The sequence below is a fragment of the Moschus berezovskii genome, chromosome 12 (assembly GCF_049115385.1).
Source record: "Moschus berezovskii isolate FMDL1 chromosome 12, NW_MosBer_1.0, whole genome shotgun sequence".
NCBI classification, from domain to species: Eukaryota; Metazoa; Chordata; class Mammalia; order Artiodactyla; family Moschidae; genus Moschus; species Moschus berezovskii.
In genome coordinates, this window is record NC_142471.1 from 89,588,280 (window position 1) to 89,611,004 (window position 22,725).

The 22,725-nt window shown below is 52.1% G+C and overlaps 1 protein-coding gene across 8 annotated transcripts in view; it reads right to left on the bottom strand.

The window, feature by feature from the left end:
- Nucleotides 1-22,725, bottom strand: part of CHST15 (carbohydrate sulfotransferase 15) — an 89,696-nt gene that overhangs the window by 16,031 nt on the left and 50,940 nt on the right. For all 8 annotated transcript variants that reach the window (XR_016038807.1, XM_055424450.2, XM_088842410.1 and 5 more), the window contains one exon: nt 6,591-6,747. Coding sequence is in view for 7 of the 8 variants with exons in the window: in XM_055424450.2 (XP_055280425.1) it covers nt 6,591-6,747 (157 nt within the window). In the remaining variant the exon portion in view is untranslated. The remainder of the gene's footprint in view (nt 1-6,590; nt 6,748-22,725) is intronic.

A 22,725-nucleotide genomic window follows, 5' to 3' on the forward strand; every position in this document is an offset into this window, starting at 1 on the left:
CCACTGCTGAGTTTTCCAAATCTGCTGGCATATTGAGTGCAGCACTTTCACAGCATCATCTTTCAAGACTTGAAATAGCTCAACTGGAATTCCATCACCACCACTAGCTTTGTTCGTAGTGATGCTTTCTAAGGCCCACTTGACTTCACATTCCAAGATGTCTGGCTCTAGGTCAGTGATCACATTATCGTGACTATCTTGGTCGTGAAGATCTTTTTTGTACAGTTCTTCTGTGTATTCCTGCCACCTCTTCTTAATATCTTCTGCTTCTGTTAGGTCCATACCATTTCTGTCCTTTATCGAGCCCATCTTTGCATGAAAAGTTCCCTTGGAATCTCTAATTTTCTTGAAGAGGTCTCTTGTTTTTCCTATTCTGTTGTTTTCCTCTATTTCTTTGCATTGATCACTGAGGAAGGCTTTCTTATCTCTCCTTGCTATTCTTTGGAACTCTGCATTCAGATGCTTATATCTTTCCTTTTCTCCTTTGCTTTTCGCCTCTCTTCTTTTTACAGCTATTTGTAAGGCCTCCTCAGACAGCCATTTCGCTCTTTTGCATTTCTTTTCCATGGGGATGGTCTTGGTCCCTGTCTCCTGTACAATGTCACGAACCTCCATCCAGAGTTCATCAGGCACTCTATCAATCAGATCTAGTCCCTTAAATCTATTTCTCACTTCCACTGCATAATCATAAGGGATTTGATTGAGGTCATATCTGAATGGTCTAGTGGTTTTCCCTACTTTCTTCAATTTAAGTCTGAACTTCGCAATAAGGAGTTCATGATCTGAGCCACAGTCAGCTCCTGGTCTTGTTTTCGCTAACTGTATACAGCTTCTCCATCTTTGGTTGCAAAGAATATAATCAATCTGATTTCGGTGTTGACCATCTGGTGATGTCCATGTGTAGAGTCTTCTCTTGTGTTGTTGGAAGAGGGTGTTTGCTATGACCAGTGCATTCTCTTGACAAAACTCTATTAGCCTTTGCCCTGCTTCATTCCGTGCTCCAAGGCCAAATTTGCCAGTTACTCCAGGTGTTTCTTGACTTCCTACTTTTGCATTCCAGTCCCCTATAATGAAAAGGACAAGTGGTCATGTATGGATGTGAGAGTTAGACTATAAACAAAGCTGAGCGCCGAAGAATTGATGCTTTTGAACTGTGGTGTTGGAGAAGACTCTTGAGAGTCCCTTGAACTGCAAGGAGAACAAACCAGTCCATCCTAAAGGAAATCTGTCCTGAATATTCATTGGAAGGACTGATGCTGAGGCTGAAGCTCCAATACTTTGGCCACCTGATGCCAAGAACTGACTCACTGGAAAAGACCCTGATGCTGGGAAAGACTGAAGGCAGGAGGAGAAGGGGACGACAGAGGATGAGATGGTTGGATGGCATCACCGACTGAATGGACATGCGTTTGGGTAGGCTCCGGGAGCTGGTGATAGACAGGGAGGCCTGGCGTGCTGCAGTCCACGGTGTCACAAAAAGTCAGACACGACTGAGCGACTGAGCTGAACTTTTTAAGTCTTTACTGAATTTGTTACAGTACTGCTTCTGTTTTTACATTTTGGCCAAGAGACGTGTGGGATCTTAGCTCTGTGACCAGGGACCGAACCTCCACCTTCTGCATTGGAAGGCGAAGTCTTAACCACTGGACTACCAGGGATGGCCCCAGAAGTTGGATTTTAAACGCCACTCATGCTCGTTGCCCTGTGCAGGCCTCTGTGTCCCGTGCACAAAGGATTCCCACACCCAGGGTCTCAGTTCATCCTCAGAACCACTGTGAAGGCATCTTCACGACATCTCAGAGAGAGGACCCGGGGGAAGGGAGAGGCCACGGCTGTGCCCACCAGTGGCGTGGGATTCCTTTCCACAGGACCCAGTTGCCATTGCTTCTACACGCAGCACACTACAGCCGTGAGGGACACCTGCAAACGCCCCAGCAAGCAGCCCAGGAGGAACCGCCCGAGCCAGGCGCCACGTGGAGGTCCGTGTGCACACCCGAGTCTGAGCAGTGTTGTTCGAAGCCATTCCTGTCCACCTGCACTTTGGGGTCCTTGTCCTTCTCCTGGGCCTTCTCTCGTGCCACACTGCAAGCGTGGTGGTGAAGCGTTAACCTGACCCACAGAGACATCTCGCCTCGGTCCTTGGCTCCTGGGAGGCCACCTAAAGCCACCTGGGACGTCCTGCCTGATGAGAGTATCTCGCTTGCCGGGGGGGCTGGGTCTGGCCACTGGACAGTCTAACAGCGTGAGTTAGGATGGGGGCTTTGGGCCTCGCAGGACCGGTCTGACCTCCAGGAGGGACTGGACGGGTAAAGGTCAGCCAGGCGGGCAGTACACGACGGAGCCTCGAGAAGCGCTGCAGACACCAAAGGCTTGGGTGGGCATCCCCGGCTGGCGATACGCTGTGTGTGCCATCACGCGCGCTTCTTCCCTCGGCTGACTTTAATCCGTGTCCCTTTCCTGCTGCAAACCGCAACCACCAGTGTAACAGCCAACCGTGTGCTCTGTGACTCCTTCCAGTGAGTTACCGAACCTGACGGCGCTTTGCGGACTTCCCCCAGTGTGCAGTGTGAGAAGGGAGAGTGACCTTGGAGACTGCTCCCTCTGACTTCACGGTTGGCTTTGCAAAGCTCCAGAAAAACAGCAAACCCTTCCCCTTCTGCTCCGAGGTGCCCCCTTTGCCCCGCACTCCCACCCGCGCCCCGCACCCAGGGACCCCGCTCTGTGTCCCGCTGCCTCTGCGTGCGCCTCTTCTCTTTGTCCAGCCCCCTGCCTGCTGCCCCCGCCTCGAGTCTCTGAGGCTGAGCTCCCCACACTGACGCCCGGCCTCGCCTGGCTCTCCTCATGTGCAAAGCCCTTGGCCTGGCTGGACCCCCAACCCACCCCTCCCACGGGAGCGCCTCCCAGTGCCCAGTCCTGTTCCTGATGCAGACACTTTCACCTCCTATTTCTGCTCCCTCCCAGCTCAGGGCGGGGGACCAGGATCCCAGTCATGATCCCCTCATCCCGCATTGAAGCCAAGCGCCCTGGCACTCCCACGATGAACACGGTGACAACCATAAGACAGTGAAACGCTTGACAAAATATGTACAGACACTAACTGGCTTCATCTCTCGCTATTCTTTTTTTCCATTTCATTGTTCTTCTAATTGTGTGGGAGGCGGTGGAAGAAGGAAAACCATTGGAGTGGGGGAGGCTGTCTCCAGAATTCATTAGCTGCCTGCAGCCCTCAGGTTGCAGCTACCTCAGACACCAGCTCGTAAAAAGATCTCAAGTTGGGCCAGAAATAAAGAGAAAATGGGCATGTGTCAGCCTCAGAAATAAACACACATGTCGCCTCCAACACAGACAACCGCTGCGAGCATGGCTTCTTGCTAAATCATCGAGAGCTTTCTGTTCTCAATCTGTCTGTCCCTCCCACAGAGGACCAGCCTGACCAGGTTTATCTCTTCCAGAGAACCTGCCTTCGCTCCTGAGAACCTTCTAGAAGGTTCTGCCTTTGTGGCAGGACGGGGGTGTTTTAAAGTAGCCGCAGTGGTCCCTGGACCCGGCCACAGGGGACAGCATTTCCCTGGAAGTGCGTCTGTGCCTTCATGGACGGAGCCCCCCTGCACTGGGCCAGGCAGGCCTCCCGCAACTGAGTCCACCTTCCCAGGAGGGCTGGTCAGCAGCAGAGGGACTGTCCGGGGCAAGCAGGGGATAGACCGGAGAGGGCTCTGCAGGGGCAGAGGGGTGGGCAAGCCCTCCCGGTCCCCTGGACACCCCTGTCTCACTCCAACCCCTCACCCCCAACCCCCAGCCCCCTTACCAGTCAAGAGAAGTGCCGCTCACCTCAAGTGACAGTTTCTGGTTCATGGAGCATCACTGCTAACAAACCTAAGACAGGCTCACACCTCCCCTTCCCTCATCTTTCCCCAGTACCGATCAGAGAATCACAGTGGAACGGGGATCAAAAAGAGTCTTTAGGAGTAGTGCCCAATACGTTTAAAATTTAAAAACATTAGAGCTGAGAGAAGCCTTTGTGGTTATCTACTTCAGCCGGCTCTGGGTGGAAACACAAGAGGCCCAGGGAGGGCGAGGAGCCTGCCAGGGTTGGCTGGAGAACACCCACCAGAGCCTGGTTCTGAAGCTGGGCCCTCGCCCTGGGGGCCTGTACCCCCACCCCAGGCTGAGAAAGGGCTGAGGAGTGCAGTGCAGAGTCTCCCCTGACAAGCGCACACCGACCCCCTCTGTTCCTCATTAGGAATTTGGTTGGAACTCTCCACCCAGCTTCTCCACTAGTTTCACAGACTGCCCATTCATTCATTCTGAAAATATTCTAGTGCATCCTGCATGCCAGGTTACATGCTAAGCAACGGGGATCCGCTGCTATGTAACAGACGTGGCCCCTGGCCACGTGGAGCTTGCAATCTGGTGGATGTGGAGCTAAACTGGTGAAGAACAATTATCTATAATGGCCAACTGTGATCCAGGCTGTGGGGAAATGAAAGGCGTGGAAAGAGAACGAATGGAAGTCAAGATTAAAGCAAGACCCGAAGGATGAGGAGCACGTGCCAGGGAGGGGCGTGGGGTAGGCTCTGGAACCAGGCGTCCCCAAGATGAGCGCCCAACACAACCCCAGGAGGGCTGCTGCACGGGCAGATAGACCCGCCCACCCCCGCTCCGCCAAAGCCCCTGATTCCGGAGTCTGGGGCTCAACCTGAGAGTGTGCGTTCCTGACAAGTCCCCAGGGATGCCGATACTCTTGGTCTTGGACCACACCTGTGAATCCCTGCTCTGGGGCAAGAGGACCCAGCGGGGGCGGGGAGGGGGGCGGTGCGGCTGTAGAGCAGTGATGGAGAGGGAGGTGGGAGGTGCGGAGAGGGCGGGCAGGCAGGCGGGACGGGCTCCCGGGCTCAGGGGCCAGATTCTGCGCTGATGCTTTGTGTGCGTCTTCCCTGCAAAACTATACATGCCCACAGGGCAGCCTGGGATCCTACCTGCTCCTCTGTGCGTCCTGCTCTTAGGGGAGATGCTGACTGGAACCACCTACCCCGGCCAGGCAAGACAGGAGTCACCTGCATAAGCTGTCTTAACACCAGGTCAGGAACCCGCGGTAAGGAATACGGAACTAACAAGCTACCACAAACCAGAATAATTCAGGAAGGGTCAAGAAAAGAGCAGAAGCCAGTCCATATGTCCTTCCAACCTGCCAGAATCCTCCTCGCTGAAATCCATCTTGGCTGGGCCATGCACCCACCACCAGCTAGGATGGAGTCAGAGTGATTGGCCAGAGACAACCTGGAAACTAACCCCATCAGCACGAAAAAGTCTGAGCCACCTGGTGGAGCAGTACTCCTGGGTTCCCTTACCCTGCTGCTCTCCACAGGGGCACCCTTTCCCAATAAAGTCTCTTGCTTTGTTGGCACGTGTGTCTCCTTGGACAATTCATTTCCAAGTGTTAGACAAGAGCCCCCTTCCTACAACACTGTCAGATAAGACAGTCTAGACAACAAAGAGAAGGGAGTGAACCCTCTTGACTTCGAACCCCATCACACCTGGGGATTCCCCAGCCTCCACCTCAAGCAGGTCGACCACGTGGCGCACACAGTGGAGCAAGCCTGTGGACCACCCTCGGGGGCCGAAGGAGACTTAGCACTACAGCGAACCTGTTGAGAAGGCACTTGGGACAACCCAGGGTGCTGTGCAGTACAGAAACCATCCCTTAGCTACACCGTGCTGAAGTCACCAGTAACAGCTTCTTTTGCATGGGAAAAAATGCAGGGACAAGGAGATCAAACCAGTCAACCTGGAGGGAAATCAACCCTGAATACTCATCGGAAGGACTGATGCTGAAACCAAGGCGCCAGTACTTTGGCCACCTGATGCAAAGAGCCGACTCATTGGAAAAGACCCTGATGCGCGGAAAGATTGAAGGCAGGAAGAGAAGAGGGCAACAGAGGATGAGATGGTTGGATGGCATCGCCGAAGCAATGGACACGAACTTGGACAAACTTCGGGAGATGGTGAAGGACAGGGAGGCCTGCTGTGCTGCTGTCCAGGGGGTCACAGAGTCGGACACGACTGGGCGACTGAACAACACCAGCAAGAAACGTATCGCTATATCCTAAAGGCAAATGAGAGCAAAGAAAAGAGAGATCAATGGGAAAAAATTTCCATTAAGACTCAGTCGGAGAAGCACTGAAAGTCACTGGTGGGTAATTTTTTAAACCAACAAAACAATCCAGCATTAGAGAGAACACTCTTAAGACAATCAGAGAGTTGGGTGCTCACGTCTGCCAGTCCTAATTGCAGGGTGTGTTTTCTGAGCCTCGCTAAATAATAATCTTCCTAAATGCACCCTCTTTCTTTCACAGGGGGGGAGTGAGCATTGCAACTGAGCCAGCAGTGAGGAAGAAAGCAGGGTGCCAGCTGAAAGGGCCCATCAGCTTTTATAGTTTTTACATCCATGAATATTTGTTTGGCATTAGCCACCGCTCAAAGGCATGGGGAGAGGCATTTGCACATTAAAACGCTTCTCTGTTTAAATGCTAAAATCCCCATCCACAATGCCCTGGCACAATAACCGTGGAGCAGCCCTTCGGCGTACGCACAGGCATGGCGTTGTTGAGGGTGTTGTTGTAGACGCAGGCGCGCAATGAATAATCCAGCATGCAATTTTCAAACAGCTGCAGAGCTTCTGTCACTTTTTCATGGAAGTCATCTGCAGATTTATTCGAACTTGCAAAGTAGAGATAGTCAGAGTACAACCTGTGAATAAAACAGATGGATCTTTTTACCCCCAGGAAGGTGAAATCACGCCATTTGCGTGACAATGGAAATCAACAAGCAATTATGTTAACCTCGTTCGGTTTATTAAGACACCACCGCTTTCTTCTCCCCTAGCCCACGAGCTGCTTCCAACTGCCCCTGCCCCGGACGATCTCCCCACCCTTCACAGGTCCACCCAGGCTCTCCTGGACTCAGGCACGGTCTACACTGGCCCCAGGCAAGTCCCCATTTGTTTTTTTCTGTGCTTTCCTTTTTTTTATTTTGGTTCTTTCTAGGCACCTTGGGCCGAGGCGGTTTCCACAATGAGTGAACTTTGAAACAACACCAGATTACAAAGACTGTACAAGAGCAGAGAGGCCATGAAAATTTTATGCCCCTTCCGGTTCCTCTCTCCTCTGTTCATGGCAATAACAGAACAGCTGTCGCTCTGCCAGTATTACAATTCCGTGTGAAATTCCAGTCCCATTCCAGACTCTGAATGTTAAAGCAAAATTATGAAATGTATCTTTCTAGGTTGATAGGAACCTGTTTTTAACACAATGTAGAAACATCCCCACCATGGCATGCAGACACCAGGAGAACGCCAAGCGTGTCCACGCACATGGAGCTGTTCACCCAGATCCCACGGCATGCGTGCGACACTTTTCACACAGGAGCTGACAGTCTCTATTTGACCAAACTGTTCTCAGGTTCCTCTGGGCCTTCTTCCCAGCTCAGCCTTGACTCTTAGACTTTCCCTCTCTGTCTCTGCATCCCCCAGTTTTAACAAGAATCCTGTCAGGATTTAGCCATTTAGCTGGACTCTCCTCTTACCCCTGCTGTTTCCTCTTAGTTAGCTTCCCATCCTCCAACGCACATCCTCCTGGGCTACAAATTCCCACCTTTTCTTGCTGCATCTGGAGTTGACTCCAATCTCCTTCCCCTACTGCAAGATCCCACCTCAGTGGTCCCTACCCCTATAGCCCTCAATAGTCGCCTTATCATTCTTTAACAGGAGTCAGAATAATGATTCTTTCTTTTCCCACAAATCCTCTGCATCAGAGAGTCCTCTGGTGGCTCAGATGGTAAAGAATCTGCCTGCAATGTGGGAGATCTGGGTTTGATCCCTGGATTGGGAAGATCCCCTGGAGGAGGAACTGGCAACCAACTCCAGTATTCTTGCCTGGAAAATCCCATGGACAAGGAGGTCTGGTGGGCTACATACAGTCCATGGGGTCGCGGAGAGTCGGGCACGACTGAGTGACTATGCTTTCACTTTCTCCAAATATATGTTATTGTACTTTAACACTACAGATAGATATTTTCTTTGACCATGGGCTAATTCTTTCCTTATATCAAGTAAACAAAAGAATGGGCTTCCCTGATGGCTCAGTGGTAAAGAATCTGCCTCCCAGTGCAGGAGACACAGGTTCGATTCCTGATCCCAGCATGCCAAGGAGCAACTGGGCCGTGCGCCACAGCTCCTGAGCCTGTGCTCTAGAGGCTGGGAGCCGCATCTACTGGGTCGTGCGCCACAGCTCTGAGCCTGTGCCCTGGCGCCTGGGAGTCGCATCTGCTGAGCTCATGTGTTGCAACTAGTGAAGCCTGCGCACCCTGGAGCCCGAGCTCCACAGGAAGAGAAGCCACTGCAGAGAGAAGCCCGCACACCCCCCAGCGGGAGAGCAGCCCCCACCTGCCGCAACTAGAGAAAAGTCTGAGCAGCAACAAAGACCCAGCACAGCCAAAAATAAATAATAAATATAAGTAAAACAAAACAAGTTATAACACTATAATGAGCACAGCTTTGTTTTAAAGTCCTCAGCCTCAATTTCCCTTGTGGCTTTAACTTTTGATCCCCAGGCCCTATCCTCTAAGTCATGGTGGGGAGGATGGGGATAGCATTAAATTCATCTGTAAAACAGGAAAACTCCTTGTGCTTTCCTCATGACAAGGTAATCCATATAAACCTCAAGGGTGAGGCTGTTATCAGTTTCTCATACATCCCTCCAGAAATTTTCAGTGCACCCTCAAATACATATCTGCATATTTTATATTTTTTAAAATCATAGACGTATCAGGTTATATTGGATGGGGTCAGATAATATATCTATTATGGCACTTCTCTAATTATTTAATTAGGAAGAATTTTGAACATTCATAAAAGTAGATAAGATAATATATACACTGCAGCCAAACACAAACAGATTTCATTGTTGTAAATTTTTTTTTTTTTTTTTTTGCAGTTCCACGCAGCTTGGAGGATCTCAGTTCCTCGCCCAGGATTTGAGCCTGGGCCACGACAGTGAAAGCCCAGAAACCTAACCACTAGGTCACTGGGGAATGCTCCAGCAATTTTTTACTTTAATAGAATTTCCAAGTTGAGAGTTTTCTACACCTCTTTTCACTTCTTCTCCTTTTTCTTTGGCAGAGACCTTAAGTCTTTACCCTTTTTTTTCCTTCAAAACTTCCCCCTTTGTTTCTGTCTCGTGCCTTTTTCAACACACACCTCCTGACCCCCTCCCCGCCCTGCCCCGCCCCATGCCCAACACCCTTCATGCACACTCAGCCTGGGGCTGCCTGGAAACCAGGCTGATGTATGGCTCCCTGCTCGACAGTGGCATGCCTCTGTCCCTCTCGACTCCATACTTTCTATTCTCCCAGCGTCTCCAACCCGGCTTCCCTCTTTTCAGTGAAGGAAACAGCAGATCTTACTAAGGTCCCACAGGTCTGGGGACTGTAGCTGTGCACCGCTGATTGCACCCAGGGCTTCCTTCTGGCCCTTGGCCACCCTCACCACCCCCACCCCCCCCGCAGAGATGGCAGTGCCCTGGGGGCACAGGTGGGCTGCAGACACCCCTTTTCCGGAACCCCTCCCCACTCACTAGTGAAAAGAAAAGAAAGTGAAGTCATTCAGTCGTGTCCGACTCTTTGCGACCCCATGAACTGTAGCCCACCAGGCTCTTCCGTCCATGGGATTTTCCAGGCCAGAATGCTCGAGTGGGTAGCCATTTCCTTCTCCAGGGGAATCTTCCCAACCTGGGGGTTGAACCTGGGTCTCCTGCATTGTAGGCAGATGTTTTACCATCTGAGCCACCAGGGAATCCAAAGATTTCCTGACAACTAGAGCAGTTTCTCAGGGACCGATCATCTTCCCCTCTGGCATTTGTACAGTGCCTTCTGCATGGCCCTTTAGAAATCACCCACTGCCAGTGTCCAGAGAGAACACCTTGGAGAAGTAGTGAGGTGTCTGGAATCTGCCCACAGATTGCCTAGAATCCGTGCACACACACTGGAAGGATAGTGCTTGTACGTCTCAGCCTGGTCAGCCACACCTCCAAAAGGACTTGCTTCAAGACTAGTCCTTAGAGATGCTCAAGCACTGGCGAGGAGATCTTCCCCAGATCCGTGTTCAGCCACGTACACAACCCCGATGACACTGCGTCTGTCGATTACAAGTGGCCCCCACATCAGCTGTGAGGTTTCCCCTCTTCAAACAGGGAACCTACATCAAGACGGAAACATAGCACCTGTCACCGCAGGCTCAGTCACAGCTTAATCTAAGAGCTGAAGAATAAATGCCCAAAATCAGATCTGCGTGGAGCTCAAAGTGCAGTTGGGCAGTACAACTCAAAGTGCAACTGGGCACCTTGTAGCAACGAGTCTGTTGGAGGTCCCTCCGGGCTCACACCATTTCCTATGAGTGCTGCTAATTTACAGCTTTGCCCAAGAAAGATGCCGGTGGGAAGTGACCGATGCCTCTGAGACTGTCATCAGAATCTGAACTTTAATAGGAAGCTCAAGTTTATAGAGTCGTTAGCAAGGCCTGCCACACAACCATCTAAATTGGTTGGTAGAACTGGAATTCTATCACATCGACTGTCACCTAAAATCCCAACCCTGGGCTCAGGCTTTCCACTATGAGTTTATTTTGTGGTAATAACGTTTCTTGTAGATGGGTGGCTCATAAATAGAACAAGAGTCTCTAAAACCTGGCTTAATTTTAAACACAAAGTAACTTCACGAAGAATCTGCTGACTCCAGACAATTCTTTAGAGATCTAGAAGTAACTCCAGCAGACAAACTGAGCACCTGTGAAGAATCCGCGGTAAGACTGTCTTGAATAAACAATACTATGATCTTCCCAGGTGGGCTTCCTGGGTGGTGCCAGTGGGTCAAGAATCTGCCTGCCAATGCAGGAGACACAAGAGTCAGACCTTGGGTCCATCCTTGGGTTGGAAGATCTCCTGGAGGAGGGCATGGGCAACCCTGCTCCAGTTGCCTGGAGAATCCCACGGACAGAGGAGCCTGGCGGGCTACAGTCCATGGGGTCGCAGAGAGTTGGACACAGCTGAAGCGATTTACACGAGGGAGTGATTCCCCACAACTACTTACTCTCTGGGGAGAAAGAGTCAGATAATAATTTTTGAAGAGTGCCAGCCACTTGGATATGTTAAGACCATTCAAAAAACGTTGAAAAGGAGAGCAGAAATATCAGAAATAGGGCTCAAAACGCACCTCAAAACACCAGAGCAGGACATTATGGACCATGTCCGCCACCTGCCTTTGTCTGTGGGATGACGTCAGCCAAAGGCTAAGTTTAATCAGAAAAGTGAGCAAATGCAGAGACAAAGCAAACAGTGCACCAAAACCAGATAATAGTCACGCAGTCATGAAGTCAAGGACCTTCAGTGCCACCGCAAGGGCTGCAGAGAGTACTCTGACCCGAACCCTGTGAGCTGTCTTATAGATACTGAAACCCCACCAGGTGGAAGACGTTAACTACAGGGTGACCAGACCGTCACCACGACATAAGCTGCTAGAATTCTGAGAACTGGCCTCAAGAAAATGGAAACGAACTGACCCTGGAACTGAAGATTAACTGTACCTAAAACATTCAAGATGACGCTGGTCAGATCACCAATGTCAAGATGTCTGTCAGAGCTGACTGTGCTGTGTCTGCACGGACCTCCCTCTACAAAAGCTCTTGCCCCCTGATTGGAGGGAGTAGGGGGTGGGGAGTGGGCCTTTGCAGAAGCGTCCACTCCCCCACCCCAGTTGCCGGCGTCCAAAATAAACTTTCCTTTCTACTAACCTTGCCTCTTTATTGGCTTTTGAGCAGCGAGCAGCCAGAGCCCACATTGGGTTACAGGCACACTCAAATAACAAGTGGAAGCGTAACAAAATAAACCTAAATATCCATATTTTACTCTTTAAAAGCCAACTGTGCGATGACGATGTAGGGGAAAGAGGCCAACCTGGAAACTACACGAGGGGTTTAGCTGACGTAAGTGCATAATGAATCATCACAGAGCTGCAGGGACGCAAGCACCTCAGGCTACATTAACGAAGGCATGGCACTGAGGATGCTGGGAGGGTGTTGCTCTGTGCCACCCGGCCAGGTCAGAGCCCAGAGGACACTCGCCTTCAGGGCTGGGTGCCAGACAGCGAAGGGGAAGGAGTCACTTCATCTGGAGAAATGAGACTCAGCAGGAAGGACGCCAGCTTCAACGGCTAAAAGGCTATTCAGAGCTGGGAGGGGACAGGTCCCAGACTCCTGAAGGACTGACCCCTGGGTAGAAGGTTCAGGAAGAAAGCCGGGTTTGATACAGGGAAACCTTTCTCCAACTGGGGCCATCCGGCATGACGGGCGTGGTCCAGGCTGCAGGGGTGAGGGCCTCCCAGGCCGAGTGAGAGCCAGCTGACCCTGATCCCCGCCCCCAGCCCTGAGCTTTGGTGCTGCCAAGCCCCCTCCTGCTGAACCACCTCATTTTCTGACTCTAAGACCCTCCCAAACAGATGGGTGTTACATTTGGCCAGAACTGTTTCCAACAGCAATTCCAAATATAAGACATTCCAGGCCTTCTGTGCCGCGATTATTTTAGAAGGCTGCTGGGGCAGCCCCGGGACAACAGGCTTGCTCATGGGTGTGAGGTGTCTTTCTTGGGCAGGACAGGGGTCCCGGGACCCCAGCACCCCTGGAGAGAGGCATGGGAGTGGAGCGGGCAGGGGGCTCCCTGAACCTGGTACCTCTGGCAAGAACCACGTCTCTTTCCAGGGGGGACAAAGGAGTGGCCAGCAGTGAGCTCAAAGGTCTCACCATGCAAAATCTGGGTGGTTACCCCAAGGTCACAGCTGAATTCATCCAACAACAGCGGGGCACTCCTCTGGGCCTAGGTGAGCAGAGTTGGGTGTATTGATAGTCAGGAAAATGGGCAGCCACTACCCCGTGGACCTCTCCTCCAGCGAGGCTCACTCAAGTGCTGTACGGGTTGGCCTCCCAGAATCCTCTTGGTGTCCACCCGCTACATAGCTGCATCTGGCTACTGAGGCCTACCCTGTACTCAGCACTACACGCGCAATCTCCCTCCCTGTCCACAACCAGCCTTTGGGATGCGTTCTGTCCTCTCCAATACTGCAAAGCTTCCCAAGGGCACGGGGCCCAGGAGGCCCCAGGGCTGGGCCCAAACCAACCCAGGCCTGCCCAGTCCCAAAGCCCAGTGACCCAACAGGACCTGGCCCTGGGCTCGTACTTTAGGGGTGGAGCTGCAAATCGGCAGCTGGCCCAAGTTGGGGACTAGCCATACGACAGTTTGGGGGTTTTGTTTTGAAGTCTTTATTGTTTTAGGTACAGAATGATTTGGAAGCAAAAGTCAGTTCTGTCACAGAACTATTTAATAAGTTACAGGAGACTGAAACGCAATCACACCTGTAAAACAGCAGCAGATATCCATGGTGAAACCTGGCATGACCAGGAAAAGAAAACATGTTCGGCAGCTGGAAATCACAGCACAACAGAGGTCCAGGTATCTCACGGCTTCCGTCCCTACTTCCCGCTCTCTCATCACGTTGAAGAGCTAATACTCACTGACCACATCAAACAGCTCATTTCATTTTACCATTTAGCTCTGAGACGTTGAGATGCGTGTTGACTGGCCTTCCCCTAGGTGCAGACTCCGCAGGTTCCAGTCAAATGTCCCTAGTTCGGTGAGACCACCCCCTGCGGCTGGTTTCTCCTCCCTTTGTGAATTTTTTTCATACTATGTTTAAATTGAGAGATGATCCACACCCCATAAAATGCACCCTTTAAACAGGTGAACAATGGAGCAGTTTTTGGTAAATGCACAAATTTGTGCAAACACCAGCACCATCTAATTCTACAATATTTTCATCACCGGTCAGTCCTCAGAGGGGCCCAGGTCCCGAATCACTCAGATCCCCAAGCCTGAAAGGCCCACAGAAGCTGGAGCCTCGGTGTCAGGTCCGTCCAGCCAAGTGCAGACTGTCAGAGGCCTGGAGCTCCTCTGTCTTTCCAGCTTACTACTGCTCACCCCTCAGCTGTCACAGAGAGCCATGCTTGGCAGAAAGACCCCCGGCAGATGCCGAAGCTGTGGACAGCTGACCGACAGCTCTTGGACGGACCTACCTCAGGCCAAGCACTCCCTGGCCTCTCTGTACTCCTGGAGTGCCCACCAGCCGGCGACATCCATGTGACACCATTTTATCACCGGCAGTCCCCAAGAGTGGGCACACTCATGTCTTCCAATCCGCCCCCCATAAGAGCACAGGGTTCCACAGCTCCTGGAGGGTCTCGTGCACATGGTGGCCACAGTGCCAGCCAGAGCAGCCCGTCATTACTGTCCATTTGCTGGCACCCAGACCCAAATTCCCAAACGATAACTTCCCGACCTTTGACACGGTGTCATCAATAACAGTGATATATACTTCTCCTACAAGGGAAAAAAGAAGCCATTTAATATCGCTGAGACGGAGGCCCTTTGTCCACTGACTCACGCACCATGAACATCTCATCATGAGGAAGAGTGAAGCGGGACTGGTCAGACGAGCTTATTCGGAGAAAACTTCTGGAGTCACCCAGGCTGTGCCCGAGGGCAAAGCTGATGAAGCTCAGTTTCTGCCAGAGAAGAACATACTAGGTTGGGGCCTAACAAGGGTCCACAGGGAAGCAGGACTCCCAGGCTGGGCCTTCTCTTCCCCTTGAGCATGAGCAGGGTTCTGGGCCCAGCTCTGATTCTCTCTGAGCATCCAGTCGCGGGGCCTCGGTGAACCTCTGTGGGTGGAGGCCATGCCAGCAGCCCTCTACCCACGAGCCCTGTGTGACTCACAAAGCACTTTCACGGGAGATGCATCTGAGACCCTGAGACCAGGGGAAAAGAGAAAAGGCAGGCGCCAAGAATGGTTGGGTTACCCCCAGCTTAAGGCAGCAGCAAGGCCAGGCCAGGACTCCCAGGTGGGAGACCTCACCGCGGAGCAGCGGCCACTGCCCCCAGGCTGACCGGTCTGGGACATAGTCCACCCTGACTCGTCAGCCCCCACACCCTGGGTAGGAGAGGCCCCCCGACTCCTCCTGGCGGCCCGGCATTGGCGCCCCACACCCCCACCACCTTCCAGTTGCTGCAGACGGACACACAGCAGACTCTTCTTCCCCGAACTCCCCAGCACACAGAGCCTCCTTCTGCAAACAGTCCGTGTGGGAACACTCAGGACTGCCAATGACTTTGTAAACACTTCCTGAAAAAATAAACAGTGTTAAACACATGGGGGTTTTCAGCACGATGGCTTTTCTCCCGCCAGTAATGAGATGAGGTCCCTCCCCAGGCAGACACTCCCGAATGGCCTTCAGAGGACAGGGCCTGTGGCCCTGACCCAGAGCCAGCCAGCTCCCTCTCCCTTCCCTGGCGGCTCACAGCACAGCCTGATCAAAGGGACCTGGTGTCACCTTTAGGGCCCATACCAAGGTGTGTCAGTGACACCCAGACAGGCAGCTTCTGAGAAGCAGAACACCCGAGTTCACCAGGAAATTAACCCGCGGCTTAGGACACTCCGCTACAGTCTTTCTCAAGACTGCTGCCTGGGATTCCAAAACCTCCAAGGTCTTAAAGACGGAAAAGGGAGGAAAGCAAGGCCTTAGGTGGTGGGGTTGCACGATGCTGCGGTTGTCATGACCTGTACATTTCAGCGCCACGCCCCCCCCACCGGATTCCATCTCTTGCCCACAAGGGAGTTCTCCTAATTTCCCTTTGAGCTCATTTACATTAAAAATTAATCTGTCGGTGCTAGGGAACAGCCTGCTTTTCAGTCCTCATGCAAAACCTGCTATAGAGAAAACATCCCTTGGCCGTGGAATGCCAGAGCTCCTATTCTGCCTGAGAACGCCTCGACTGCGCACCAGTCGGTGCTTCCAGTGACCTGGAGAAGCTGGGCCGGTGGGAGGTTTCCAGCAGTGGCTGAGTCGCCAGAGAGACTCTCATCTGTAGTGGGGGCGCACGGCAACTTCAGACGCATCAGTCTGGCTCATCTCCCTGCTCTGTGAGCTGGTCCACGCCCTGGGTCAGGATCCTGCTGTCACTCGCGCGGACACAAGTGAAGGAATCAAGTCCAGGCTTAGGCACCTACACAGACTGGCATCCTTACTGCTCACAGAGCTCTGCTCAAGTGGGGAGCCTTCATCCTGCTCCACAGCTCACAAGTTCAGTCCCTTCACTGGAAGACCTGCCCCACCCGAGGTTGCACCTCCCCAGGGCAGACACAGCCAATGGCCGGTGGGTGGGAGACCCCTTGAGAAAGTAGTTGGCTGTGCCCCCTGTTGTGATCTCTCCCTCTGTTGGGTCTGCCCTGTCGCCCCTCATGGGGGCTGGCCCAAGGACATGCCCTATAAGCTTCACTGGCGGGGCCAGGGGGTAGGGCTCCAAAATCACTGCAGATGGTGACTGCAGCCATGAAATGAAAAGACGCTTGTTCCTTGGAAGAAAAGTTATGACCAACCTAGATAGCATATTAAAAAGCAGAGACATTACTCTGCCAACAAAGGTCCGTCTATTCAAAGCTATGGTTTTTCCAGTGGTCATGTATGGATGTGAGAGCTGGACTATAAAGAGAGCTGAGCGCCAAAGAATTGGTGCTTTTGAACTGTGGTGTTGGAGAAGACTCTTGAGAGTCCCTTGGACTGCAAGGAGATCCAACCAGTCCATCCTAAAGGAAATCAGTCCTAAATATTCATTGGAAGGACTGATGCTGAAGCTCCAATACTTTGGCCATCTGATGCAAAGAACTAACTCATTGGAAAAGACCCTGATGCTGGGAAAGACTGAAGGCAGGAAGAGAAGGGGACGACAGAGGATGAGATGGTTGGATGGCATCACTGACTCAATGGACATGAGTTTGAGTAAGCTCTGGGAGATGGTGAAGGACAGGGAGGTCTGGCGTGCTGCAGTCCGCGGGGTCACAAAGAGTCAGACACAACTGAGCGACTGAACTGAAACTGAACTGACAAACTTCCTGCACCCTCTGGCTCAGAGTCGGCCTCCCAGTAACCGACCTAAAACAGAGAAGAAAAGCTTGGCCCCTCAGTCCAAGTGACATGGGATCGAATCCCAGTCCAGCCACTTACTAACCAGGTGACAGCTGATAGGTGACTTAACCCCACTGAGCCCACACACATCAGCTGTGATGTGTCAAGACAGCCCTCTCACCTGCTTGCCAAGTTCAGAGGAGGCAATGCCTGGAAAGGACTTCGTGCTGAACCGGGCTAAGGAAAGTGATCAGTGAATGCTGGGTTGCCACCTCCCCACTGGAGAAGACTCCAGGAGGGCAGATGGGAAGGACCCGGCTCTCTGATGTATGCAGTGCGTCTAGCACATCAAGAGGGCTGGATAAACATTTCGTGAGTATCTGCGTGCTCCGTCTGGATATTGTTATTATTACTTGCTACTATTGTGGCTTAATAATAGTAACTAATAAGTATATAATAGTTACCATTTGCCCAACACTTTTAAACACATTACACAAATCAAGTCACTTCATCCTCACGACCCAACATACGCAACTGAAAGTGAAAGTGTTACTTGCTCAGTCATGTGCGGCTCTAGGCGAACCTACGGGCTGTAGTCTGCCCAGCTCCTCTAGTCCATGTAATTCTCCAGGCAGGAATACCAGACTGGGGAGCCATTCCCTTCTCCAAGGCATCTTCTCGACCCAGGGACCGAACCTGGGTCTTCTGCATTGCAGGCTGATTCCTTACCGTCTGAGTCACCAGAGAAGCCCCAGATACAGGACAATTTCCCCTCATTTCATCAATGAGGAAGAAAGAAGGCATAGAGAGATTGACTAACTTGCTGAAGGTCACGTAGCCAGAGAGCCGCAGAGATGGGGTTCAAATACAGACCCTCTGGTCCCTGGGGTTGTGTCTTTATCACAATGATCCTGGGTCCCTGTTCACCACCCACACACCCCAACAGCCACTCTGGAGATGGAACGACATTCATGAAAGGTTCAAGGTTCCAGTCCAAAGGTCCCCTCCTGCTCATCACTCTCTGTCCGAATGAAAAACTACACATACATGGATTCATTTCATTATCAGCCTCATTCCTTCCATTCCTAGTTTATCGCCAGGAAGAGAATAATTTATTCAACCAGCCCAGTGGGTTGTTAAGAAAATCAGGTCATAAAAGCAGATGAAGAAAATAACTCCCCAGATTCCATGGCACTGGGGACAAGACACTGGGTCTCAAGACACTGGGGTCAAAATCAAGTTCTACCCTTAATGGAGCTGACTTCTTCTGCTTTGACCTCTCTCCATAAAACGTGAAAACCAAAGACTCCTGAGGTGGTCATTGCCATGCACTGTGGGAAGACCACCCGAAAAATCAAGCCCAAGATACAGGGATGGTAAAGTCCATGAATGACGGTACAGGACCACTCTCCAAGCATCCCTCAAACAGAGTACGTTGAAGGGGTGGGCACCTCCCAGCCATTTTCTGCATTTCTTGTGGATTGTAACCACCTCTGTGCTGAGTCAAACTTCATCAACTGTCTCACAAATGAAAAGGCAGGCGGCCAATGTGGGCAGTGTTGAAAAGAAGTCTTTTCCACTTAAGAATTGAACTAAATGAAGGAAAACCCTGCTTGTAATTGGTGGCTTCTTTTTAATTAACTGGGCCGATTTAGCCAAGGAACTTGAATTTTAAATTGTCATTATCTCTTACGTAGAGAAACTTGCAACAGGAATTCTCGGCTGGCCCTTTGGCCCTAAGAACCATCCCATCCACATTCCACTATTCTCTGTTCCTCTCCAGAAAGATAAATGGGCTTGCTTCTCCAGAAGCTTTAAAGTGGTTGATTTGATTTTGCTTACAATTCCAACATTTTCAAACCCTCTGCCTTTGATCAATTACAGACATAAGGCTAAATGTGAATTTAAACTAGAAATGAAGGTTTTCCCCACTCCTCTCTGAGCCTATTTGTACAAGGGAAAAAAAAATTCGGTCCAATCCCACGGGCAGAGAGAAACTCAGGGGATCTCCCACTTGCAGAAGTGCAAGGTCATGGAATGGCTTAAGTGGCTGATAGCCTGGGACCCAGTTAAGACTAATGGGAACTCGGGCTCCAAGTGTTTGTTTCTTCAAGAGTGACCTAAACACCCGATATTTATCATCCTTTCTGGTTGCGATGGGAAATGAGCCAGCCATTTCAGACATGCCATGAGTCACGGGGCTCAAAAAAAGAAGAAATTCCTATTGTTCCATCCTTTATAAACGTTTAAAAAGCGATAGAACAGCTGCTGCCATCAGTAACCCCCACAGAAGACGCACACATGCACACACTGCCTGGGCACGTGGGCTCGCCACCACTACACGTGGGCACTGCCTGTCCTCCTGGCTGTAAGGGCGGCTTCCCAGAGGAACGAGAGAGCAGTGCAGAGAAGCAGGTAACTTCTAAGATGGTCCCGAAGATCCTCTCCTCAGCCTGGGATTCATTCCCAGGAATCCCCTCCCCGTGCCTGTGTCCTGGACCACATGACTTGCTTCTCATTGAGAGCATATTGCAAAGGTGACGGGCTGTCAGTCTTGTGCTCAGATGACAAAAGATGGAGCCTCTCAACTTGGCAGCAGCTCGCTCCTTTGCAGGCTCTGATGGAGCAAGCAGCTTCTGATGACGGGGTGGCCCAGTGGCAAGGTACTGAGGGCAGCCTCTAGCCAATGGCCAGCAAAGAACCGTGGCCTTCTTCCCACGCTTCTTGGGGAACTGAATTCTGCCAACAACTGCATGAGCTTGAAAGCAGATCCTTCCCCTACCGAGCCTTCGGATGAGACCCTGCCCTGGTGACACCTTGACGAGGGCCTTGGGAGAGCAAAGCTGTGCCGGGTTCTGTCCCAGGGAAGATAGCGTGAGACAGTTAAGTTGCTGTCTTAAGCTGCCGGGTTTCTGGGTGATTTCTGATGCAGCAGTTGATGACAAATACAGTCAGCAGCCCCACGACCGGGTTAGCTTCCTGAGGAGGTTGTGTTGCCATGGCATCCTGCCCTTCTCCTCCGCACTATCCCGTGTGCATGAGGATCAGTGCGTCACATTCCTGACAAAGGGCAGCTCCTGGAGGGCAGGCGTCTGTGTGCGCCTGCTCCGCATCAAGAGCAGTGCCCAGCGTGTGACTGGGAATCAATGAACGTTTTAACTGATGAACTCTTTCTGTTAAGTGTCAGGAAGGCAAGAACTTTCAGTTCCCAGTATAAACAGAGCATTTGTTCTTTAAAAAAAAAAAAAAGGAGATAAGACTCCTTGGGATGGCCATCTACTAAAAGGGGAACTATGGGCTGAGGTCTGAGAGGTGAGTCGGGCAGGCCTGGCTCCTGGCTCCGTGTCTGAACCCCGGGCAGTGTGATGGCCCTCGCTGTCCAAAGCTTGTCTTCACTGTTCCCAGGTCCCCAGAGGTGGGATGAGAGCTGTGGGGAGAGGGACACGCCCTCGGAAGCTGGCTCCGCTCTGAGAGAACACGCAGTCCTGCCCTTTGCACTCTCCATCCTCCCTGACCCGAACGCTCCTTCCCCTTGAACTTCTCCCTCTCTCCTTACTTGGCGAACTCTTACTCAGCCCTCAAAACCCCGCCTGGCCTCAGCCCTGCCAGAAAGGCCTTCCTCTGCACTCTCCACTAGCTGCTCGTTCCCTCTCTGGTGCCACACTTCCCCCTCCCTCCCCACCCTGGCTGAACCGCAGACCACAACGCCCACACCTGTCTGCAGCTGGCGTGAGCACCCCATGCCCCAGGCTCCCATTTCTGTGCCCAGGGGGTGGCAGAGGCCAGAGTTTCCCCTTCTTGGCCCTCTGGAGTCGAGGCAGGTGACCTTCCTCACAATGAGGAACAGGGAGACGTGATGGGAGGCCCCCGCCCCTTCTGGGAGAATGCTCCAGCCTCCTGAGCCGCAGCGGGCGTGGCTGGGAGGAGGGCGACAGAGCAGCTGTGAAAACACCTTGTGGGCGGTGCGGGGTCACTTAGTCACCCGGCCTTTCAAGGCTGACAGTTACGTAATCACGTACCACGAGAGCCCCGCTGGTTTGGGTCAACTGTTCTCAAGCTGGGGGGCTGCCAGCCCACTCCCTGGGCAGAAGGGCTGAATTCCTGTCTCCCGAGGTGTGGGAAGCAGCGGGCAGGACAGGGCGAGCTGCCCTGAGGTCAGGGCAGTCTCGGGACCAGTGTGGAGGGACTCCCGAGGCAGGAGGAGGTGCAGCGGGCAGAGTGGAGCCATCTGCAGCATCAAGATGGCCCCCACAGGGGGTCTGCAGGGGTGGGGATGGGACAGGGGCCATCCAGCTCTCTGACCAGATCATTGCAGGGCAAGGAGGCCACTCCAAAACCCACATGGGGCCCGCGGAGGTAAGCCAAGAGTTCGAAACCAAAGCAGCAAGATGTGAGACTGTATAGTCACACAGCTGTGTACACACACACACACACACACACAACACTTCACTGCATAGATAAGTTAGCTTGGAAGAAAACAAACCAAAATAAAAATATCGATTATCTGGGTGGGAGATTATAGGTGTTTTTTAAACGATTATCACTCGCAAGGCTATGGGGCCAGGAATGTCTGCCATCCAAGGAAGGAACCAGGGGTGTGTTAGTGTCCTAGGACTGCTAATAATGAATTACCGCCGACTTGGGGCTATTCCAGCAGGAATTAATTCTCTCACGGTTCTGAAAGCCCAAAGTCTGAAACCAGGTGTCAGCAGGGCCAGTTCATTCCGGAGCTTCCGAGGAGAGTCTGTTCCGGGCCTCGGCCCCGGCCATCCCTGGCGGTCCTCGTGGGTTTGGGAGCATCACACCAACCCCTGCCTCATTCTTACACAGCGTTCTCCCTGTGTCTGTGGACCCCGGGACCCACAGTTTCTCTCCCCGTAAGGACACCAGCTTCTGGGTTAGGGCCCACCCTCATCCAGTGTGACCTCATCTTAACCTGAGTCCATCAGCAAAGATTCTATTTCCCAACAGGGTCAAGTTCACACACATGTTTGGCATGGGTGGGGGCATGGGGCATAATAACCCTTGTGCTGTGTGCTGAGTTGCTTCAGTCGTGTCCAACTATTTGTGACCCCATGGAATGTAGCCCTCCAGGCTCCTCTGTCCACGAGATTCTCCAGGCAAGAATACTGGAGTGGGTTGCCATGCCCCGCTCCAGGGTATCTTCCCGACCCAGGGATCGAACCCACATCTCTTATGTCTCCTGCATCGGCAGGCGTGTTCTTTACCACTAGTGCCAGCTGGGAAGTCCCTATAATAACCCATAACAAGAGACATTTAGTCCAGGGGAAAAGAAGACACAGGGCCCTGACAATGTCTTCTCTATCCGGCAGGCTCTCCCATTTAGAAGGATTAGACCTGATCTATGTAGCTCTATCGGAGAAGGCAATGGCAAGCCACTCCAGTGCTCTTGCCTGGAAAATCCCATGGATGGAGGAGCCTGGTAGGCTGCAGTCCGTGGCGTCGCTAAGGGTCGGACACGACTGAGCGACTTCACTTTCACTTTTCACTTTCACACATTGGAGAAGGAAATGGCAACCCACTCCAGTGTTCTTGCCTGGAGAATCCCAGGGACGGGGGAGCCTGGTGGGCTTCCGTCTATGGGGTCACACAGAGTCGGACACGACTGAAGTGACTTAGCAGCAGCATGTAGCTCTATGGGGAAGAAA